General features: G+C 59.0%; 2 protein-coding genes across 2 annotated transcripts in view; one reads left to right on the forward strand and one right to left on the reverse strand.

Moving 5' to 3' along the window:
* The window catches only part of LOC112125057 (E3 ubiquitin-protein ligase TRIM39-like), a 261459-nt gene that overhangs the window by 234223 nt on the left and 19289 nt on the right, over positions 1-7947 (forward strand). The window lies entirely within an intron of this gene.
* Positions 1-7947, reverse strand: part of ABCF1 (ATP binding cassette subfamily F member 1) — a 15251-nt gene that overhangs the window by 5762 nt on the left and 1542 nt on the right. The window contains exons 3-18 of the mRNA XM_026660377.2: positions 7486-7569; positions 6913-7048; positions 6237-6271; positions 5790-5900; positions 5230-5304; positions 4720-4785; positions 4367-4450; positions 3875-3946; positions 3504-3590; positions 2992-3087; positions 2467-2589; positions 1604-1704; positions 1391-1476; positions 1040-1179; positions 638-786; positions 228-311 (exon numbers count right to left, since the gene is read on the reverse strand). Coding sequence (XP_026516162.1) covers positions 228-311; positions 638-786; positions 1040-1179; positions 1391-1476; positions 1604-1704; positions 2467-2589; positions 2992-3087; positions 3504-3590; positions 3875-3946; positions 4367-4450; positions 4720-4785; positions 5230-5304; positions 5790-5900; positions 6237-6271; positions 6913-7048; positions 7486-7569 — 1529 coding nt within the window. The remainder of the gene's footprint in view (positions 1-227; positions 312-637; positions 787-1039; positions 1180-1390; positions 1477-1603; positions 1705-2466; positions 2590-2991; positions 3088-3503; positions 3591-3874; positions 3947-4366; positions 4451-4719; positions 4786-5229; positions 5305-5789; positions 5901-6236; positions 6272-6912; positions 7049-7485; positions 7570-7947) is intronic.

The raw sequence follows: 7947 nt of genomic DNA on the forward strand, positions 1-7947 counted from the left end.
CCCCCCCCCCCATCTACCTCTGACAGTCAGAGAGACCCCTCGCCCCACCACAAGGGGCTGAGCAGAATTCCCCCACCCAGAGTCCCAGTTGTGTGGGATTCCTGGGGTCCACCCCCCGTTCAGTCGCTGCTTGCTGAATGGGCTCCCCCCCAGTGGTGGCAGCTGCTGATCCGAGCCAGGGGGCCCCAGCACTGAGGGGAAGGGTTTCTCCAGGGCTGGGCACTCACTTGTTGAGCCAGATGACAGCATTGAGATCCAGGTGGTTGGTGGGTTCGTCCAGCATCAGCAACGTCGGCTCCATGAACAAGGCCCTGAAGGAGACGGGGTGGGTGAGCGGTGCCCCCTAGTGGCTCCTTGCAGGACTGCCCCAGGGCGAAGGGACTGGCCGGATTAGGGGGAGCAGGGAATGGGACACAGGGCCTTTCCCCTTTAGGGGGCCCCGGTTCCAGATTGGATCATTCCCATCTGGGTGTAATGAGCTATCAGGTCTCAGGCCAGCCACGAGCAGACCCAGTGTGTGTGTGGGTGGTGTGTGACACCCCCCCCTTCGCCAACCGATCTACTGCATGGACTCACCCAGGTCAGCACATGTGGGATCCCAGACCCATTATGCTGCCCCCACCCCCGCCAGCCTCACCTGGCCAGAGACACTCTCATGCGCCAGCCGCCTGAGAACTTCTTGGTCTGCCGGTTCTGCATCTCAGGGTTGAAGCCCAGACCGGCCAGGATGCGCCGGGCTTTGGCCTCCGCCGCGGCCGCCCCCGTGGCCCGGAGCTCCTCATACACCTGCGGAGAGGGAGACGGGCGGATTCACCGGGAAGCCTTCGCTTCCTCCTGACGCTAGAGCCTCCTCCTCTACATCCCCTGGCCCCCTCCATTTCCCCCCTCCCCAGACCCCTCAACTGCCCCCATGCTTTACCCCCTTGCCCACTCTCTGCTCCCCCACACTACTACAACCCTCCTTCATCCCCCTGCACGCCTGCCCCCCCTTAGCCCCCCGCCCCCCCCCAGCTATCTCCCTTCCCCCACCACCCAGTACCTTTTCCAACTGCTCAGCCACGCTGTCGTCCCCTTTCTCCAGCAGAGCCTGCAGCCGCTTCTCCTCCTCCAGCAGCTTCAGCCGCTTGGTGTCGGCCTTGAGCACCGCCTGGACTGCGGGGGTCTCATCCGCTATCACCTCTGGGGGTGGGGAGGTAGGGGCGGAAGAGGACTCAGTGAGTGCAAGGTTCCCTGCTCTAACCACTAGCCCCCACTCCCTCCTCCCAGAGGCAGAGAGAGAACCCTGGAGTCCTGGCTCCCAGCCTCCCCTGCTCTAACCACTAGGCCCCACTCCTCTCCCAGAACCGGGGAAAGAACCCAGGAGTCCTGGTTCCCCCCAGCCACCGATTACCTTGCTCACACAGCAGCACGTCAATGTTAGGGGGGATGCTCAGGGCCCGGTTTGCGATGTGCTTCAGCAAGGTGGTTTTGCCCTTCCTACAAAGGGGGAGGGAAAGAAAGGGTGAAGCGGGGAGGGAGGAAGCAAAGGGGAGGCTGCAGCACAGCGCCCCCTAGCGTCACACAGGGGTAGACCTAACCGCGAGGGATCCATCCATGTACCTACCCGTTGGGTCCCACCAGGCCGTACCGGCGCCCGGCCACAATGTACAGGTCCGCATTGACGAAGAGCTCCTTGCCGTGAGCGGAGATGCTGAATTTCTCCAGCTGCAACCGCACAGGAGAGAGATCAGGACAAGATAGTACGACCCTCCCCACTGCCAGATGTGCCAAATGGTATGACCCATCATTGGGGGAGTCATCTCCCCCCAGAAGACCCCTGCCATCTCATGGTATGACCCTCCCTCCACCTAATGGTCCCCATGACCACCTCTTGGTACAATCCATTTCCTCTCCCATTGTGCAACCCCCCCTTCAGATGGCATAACCCACTCCCTGCAATCCCAGATAATATGACCCACTCCCTCTCCCATATAACTATGCCACCTACTCTATATCCTTGCCAGATGGTATAATCCACTCTATGTCCTCCGCCGCCACCACCAATGGCCCCACCATCTCATGGTACAACCTGCCCCCCCTGTCCACTCCTCACACCCCCCATCAGGTGGTGTGATCCACTCCCATCCCCCTCTTACCACATGGTTCAACTCAATCTCCCACCCAACCCCTGCAGCACGGCACAACCCAGACCCACCAATGGAGGGAAAGGAGGGGCTTAACCCCTTCCATACTGTTGCTGGTCCTCCTTGTAGTGGGAAATACCAACTCCATCAACATGGGAGGGGAGAGGGGGATAAGGAGAGGGAATTATGGGACATTAACCCCTTCCACGTGGCTGCTGAAGGGAAGAAAAGGGAAGGCATGACAGCGGGAAACACCAACTGCTGACCATATGGGTGGGTGGGTGTGTGGGTGTGTGTGTGTACACACACACATTCCAAATAACCTCGGGGGTGGGGGAGGCACCTTGATGTCGGAGGCATTCTCCAGCATGGCCTGGCGTGAGGACATCTCCGCCTGAGACACCGAGAAGTCGTTCTCCGCCGCGTTGGCCGCCTTCAGCGTTGCCACCTGCCGCTCGAACTCCAGCTGCGGGAGAGCCTGAGGTGATGCCCCGGCCAAGGGACCCTCTCTTCCCCTCCCCTCCAGCACCCAGCCTGCCTGGGGGCCATCATGCCCAGCTAGATGGGTGCCCCAGTGGGGAGCCTATCGGGCCAGGACTCGCTCTGGGGGTGGGGGACTCCCACAAAATGGATCCACATGAGTTAACAGCCTCTCCTCCCCCCGCAAGCAATTCCTACGATGCTTCAGTACCAACTGGATGGCTGTAAAGGATTCCGGGAACACTGGCATGGGAACAAGAAGTGCGGCTATAGACAGCTGGGAGCCACCCCACTGGAGGGGGGTGATCACCACACACAAGGGGTTGGAGGAGCCTGTTTGGCAGAAGCTCCGCCCCCTCCAGGAAGGATCCTCCCACCCAGAGCTCACCTGCTTCTTGAGCTTCTTTCTCTCTTTCTTGCTGAGATGAGCATAGGGGTCATCGTCCTTCTTCTCCCCCTCGTCCTCCTCATCCTCCTCCGACTGCTGTACCAACCACAGGAGGCCGGTTACCAATAACACCTTCCGCCCAGAGCCAGGGATAGAACCCAAAAGTCCGGGTGCCCAGCATCCCACCCAACCACTAGACCCCACTCCCCTCCTAAAGCCAGGGATAGAACCCAGGAGTCCTGGGTCCCAGTTCCACAGCCTCATCCCCTTCTGATATGCCTCAGCCCTACTTCTGCAGCGATCCCCTTCCAGGGGGCAGAGAGGAGGTCGGCTCCATGGCCGTTCACCCTGGGCCTCTCTGCTGAGGTTGCCCGTGCAGGACTGGGGGCCAGCTGGATGCTGGGAGATGAGCTGGGAACCCACCAAGTTGTCTCACACCTGGGCCAGCCCAATTAATGCGGTTTGGTTTGATCAGAGCAAACCCACCCCCGCCGCCGAGAGGATTGTCTTACGGGCTCGCTGCCTCGCTTGGGCTTCTCTGGCTCCTCCTCATCTTCCTCCAACTCCTCCTCCTCGGACTCCAGAGCAGCAAATTTATTCTGCAGCAGAACAGAAGCCAGCTCATCCAACCACAATGAGCAGGGACCGCTCTCCCAGCGCCAAAATGCAGCCAGCTCTGGGGTGGGGCAGCTGGGTACTGGCCACAGCGATATTGCACAGAGACTCTTTGTGCAGCATAGCGCCCCCTAGCGCCACACTGGGGCATCGGGGCCAGCACTGACTATGAGGGGAGAATGCTCCCTACTGAGCCCGCCACCTGGTCCCTGCAGTACAGCGCCCCCTAGTGTCCACCAGTAGCAGGGAGCCCCCCATGAACACTCACTTGGATTGGTTGATTCTTTTTTCCTTTCGTTTTTTTCCCAGCTTCACCGGATTCCGTCTGTTTATTCACAGTCTGGAAGGAGGATTGCAAAGGAGTTCAGGACACTCAGCTAACCAGTATCCCGCCCCCCTTCCTCCCCGGGACCCCAGATCACCCTAATAGACCCATCCAGCCCGGTATCACACCTCCCTGCCTGGATCAGACGAAAGGGCCCATCTACCCTGGTATGCTGGCCTCCCTTTGCACTGCGCCACATCAGACCGATGGGGTCAATTCCAGAGTATTCATTGGAAGCCAACCCCCATAATGCTAGTTGGGCCATTCTGCCTAATGGGGATAGAACCCAGGAGTCCTGATTCCCAGCCCCTCCTGCTCTAACCACTAGATCCCACTCCCCTCCCAGAGCTGGGGATAGAACCCAGGAATCCTGGCTCCCAGCCCCACGTGCTCTAACCCACTAGACGCCACACGCCCAGTACTCCTCTTGCCCACCTTGCTTGCTTTGCCTTTGGGTTCCTCTTCACTCTCCTCCTCTTCCTCGCTCTGGGCCAGAACAGCAAAGCCTGATCCTCTTCCCTGGGAGCCGTGGGAGAAACAAGAGCATTTAGAGACAGCAGGGTGGGATGAAGTCAATAACCTCAGTTCCTAACACCAGATACACGTTGTTCAGCACAACGCCCCCTAGTGCAGCGCTGGGGCCTTGGGCCAGCATTGGCTGCGAGGGGACAGCGCCCCCTACGGAGCCCCCATCCTGCTCCCTGCAGCACAGCGCCCCCTAGTGCAGCCCTGGGGCACTGGTTTCCATATGCCAATCCCGCTGAATCTTGTAAATGCCAGCTTCGCACCTGCTGCCTCCCTTTGTTCTTCTCGTTTTTCTTGCTTTTCCTCTTTTTATCGTCCTCTTCTTCCTGCTGAGAGCACAGAGCAATTCCTGGCCCGGTGAGACATGGCATCTCTGAGTGTACCTGACCCAGCCCAGCATCCCCGCCCCACTGGCCCGATTAGAACCCTGGCCAGCGGAGCCAAAACCCATAATGCAGCTGGTTGGCTAAGCTATTCTGCCACATGGGACTCCCAGCCACTCCCTCGCTTTAACCCACTGGACCCCAATTCCCTCCAAGAGCTGGGGATAGAACCCAGGAGTCCTGGCTCCCAGCCCCCCCGCCCCACTCTCCTCTCAGAGCTCGGAATAGAACCCAGGCCTCCTGATTCCCAGCCCCCACTGCTCCCCACTCCACTCCCAGAGCTGGGATAGAACCCAGGAGTCTTGGCTCCAATCCATGCCAGACCCAGCCATGACCGTCCCGGTTAAGACCAATGGGAACCACGCAACATGGGGGCAATGGGAGACTGACCTGTTTTCCCTTTGGCTTGTCGTCCTTTGTCAACTTCTTCCCTGGCTGCTTCGCCTCTTTGTCATCAGGTGGGGCCTGCAGGGGGCAACATGTCAGCCCCACAACTTGGCACTGGAAGAGTTACCCCACCACCAGGGGAGGAGCGACCCCCACAGTCTAATCCCCCTGGGCTCCGGCCAAGTCTGGTATGGAACATCTCCAGCACAGAGGGCTCCCGGACCCTCCCTTGGGGGGGAGGGGATGATCCCCCAGGCTGTTGGGAGGGGCTATTCCCCCATTTCCTTGTCCTCCAATAGATCTGGGAATCCAGGAGTTCTGCCTTCCAGCCTCCCTATTCTAACCACTAGCCCTCTCCCCCGCCCCCCCCGGGAGCTAGGAATAGATAGAACCCACAAGTCCTGATTCCCAGCCCTCCCTGCTCTAACCACTAGGCCCCACTCCCCTCAGAGCTGGGGATAGAACCCAGGGGTCCTGACCCCCGCCCCTCCCACCACTGCTCTAACCCACTAGAAGATGTCCCCACTCCCACTCTGTACTAGTTTTTGTCCAAGCAACCTAACCTTGTTAATCTTGTTCTTGTTGGGTTTGGCAGGTCTTGGCGTCTCTTCTTCCTCCTCCTCCTCCTCTTCCTCACTCTGCTCCTGGCTCAGGGCGGCAAACACATTCCCTCCCTAGGGGAAGGTAAAGCCAAGGTCGTTAGCAAAGAGTGGACATTTCCTCTCTCCCCCTCACCAGAGCCACCCCAGAGAAATCCAGGGCAGGATCACCCCCCTACAACCTATTCCTCAAGTAGATGCTCCATCAGGTCCCATCTCAACCGGGGCAGGACTGTCCCCTACAGCCCGTTCCCCAGCGCAGAGCCCTGCGCAGTCCGAGTCTACACAGCAACCCCTAGGGCTCCTTCCAGCCCACCCCCAGTTACAGCCCATTCCCTTGTGTAGGGCCCCTTGCAGCCCAAGTCTAGAGAGCTCTCCTGAGCCCTATGGCTCCTTCCAGCCTAGTCTCACCTTCTTCTTGCCACCTTTGGTGATGGGAATAGTCACTGGAAAGGAAACGAGAGAAGGACTTTAGGGATCGATGGAATGGAGATGCAACTGCTCCCTCCATGGGGAGCTACCCCCATAGAGCTCTTGGTCCTCCAGCACCTTGGGAGATCTGGGATGGGAGGGAGAGGGTTTCCTGGTGGGTTGTCATCCTCTAGCTCCCTGCTGATGCACGTGGGGCTGGGCTCTCCTGGGGTAGGGGCTGGAGCCAAGGGGCTAGTGCAATGGGGCAGGGGCTAGGAAAAGGCAGGCCATGGAGAAGAGAGGCCCGTGCTTCTCATCCCATGGGGCAGGTCTCAGGAGGGATTGGAGAGGGCCCCCCTCTGGGCTCACTGGCAGAATGGCACCGCTTTTTATACCCCAGAGATGGCACCACAGCCGCTGTCTACCTGCCCCCCTGCACCAGGCGTTACCCACCACGTTAACCCCTCACACACCAAAAACAATCACCATATTCCAGGGCGTGGAAGTGTGGCAAGTTGAGCTCCTGCCAGCTGTCCAGATTAATTACTTGGGGGTATGGAACCCAGGAGTCCTGACCTCCAGGTCCCACCCCCACCCTAACAGTTAGCCCTCACTCCCTTACCAGACCTGGGAATGGAACCCAGGAGTCCTGGCCCCCAGCCTCATCCTGTCTCACCTTCCTCATCCTCATCGCTGCCCGGAGCCGACAGCTTCTTCAGCTTCTCGATCAGCTGGTGCTCTTCCTCATCCTCCTCTGCCTCCTTCTTCTTCTTGTCTTTCTTCTTTTCTCGTTTCTTTTTCTGTTGTTGAAGCTGGGGTGGGGGAGACAGATGAGACGTGGGGGGGTCATATCTTCCTTGCACACAGCCCGTGAGAACCTGGGGGGGGCGGGGGGGGGAGCCCTGGTTAAGCAAGGCATCCCTTTCTAGCAGCATAGTTATTGTAGGTCCTACAATAACATCCAGCAGCCCTCCAGGGGAGTTCCTTTAGCTCAGTGGTTCTCAAACTTTTGTACTGGTGACCCCTTTCACATAGCAAGCCTCTGAGTGCGACCCCCCTTATAAATTAAAAACATGTGTTTAAATATTTAACACCATTATAAATCCTGGATGCAAAGCGCGGTTTGGGGTGGAGGCTGACAGCTCACGACCTCTTCATATAATAACCTAGCGACTCCCCACGTAATAACCTCGTGATCCCCTGAGGGGTCCCGACCCCCAGTTTGAGAACCCCTGCTTTAGCTGCTCACCTGTTGCTGCTGCTGCTCCTTCTCTTTAATGACAGCCTGCTGCTCGCTGACTTGTTTTTCTTCCACGGCCAACTCCTCAAAGAACTGGGGAGGGCAGCAGGGATAGATTAGAGCTCTGCTTCCTCCCTCCCCCCCCCCCCCCCCCCCCCAGGAGTCTCCCTGCCCCTAGTGGTGAGGGAAGGGCACTCTAGCTGGTGACCATTCCCCATTTCACTCCCCCCGCCCCCCGGCAATGGGAGATTGCACTGTGCTATGGGAGATCCAGCCACCTTCCTTTGCCTGTCCCCTAGCAGTGAGATCTGAGAGACACAGCTACTCGTCCCCATTTTTAGTACTGACAAACCCCAGCTGAGATCATGGCCAGATGCTGCACAGACACACAGTGAGAGACAGTCCCTGCCCCAGCTGAGATCAGGGCCCCGTTGTGCCGGGCGCTGCACAGACACACAGGGAGAGACAGTC

This window comes from Terrapene carolina, unplaced genomic scaffold (assembly GCF_002925995.2).
Source record: "Terrapene carolina triunguis isolate 2854851 unplaced genomic scaffold, T_m_triunguis-2.0 Scaffold752, whole genome shotgun sequence".
NCBI classification, from domain to species: Eukaryota; Metazoa; Chordata; order Testudines; family Emydidae; genus Terrapene; species Terrapene triunguis.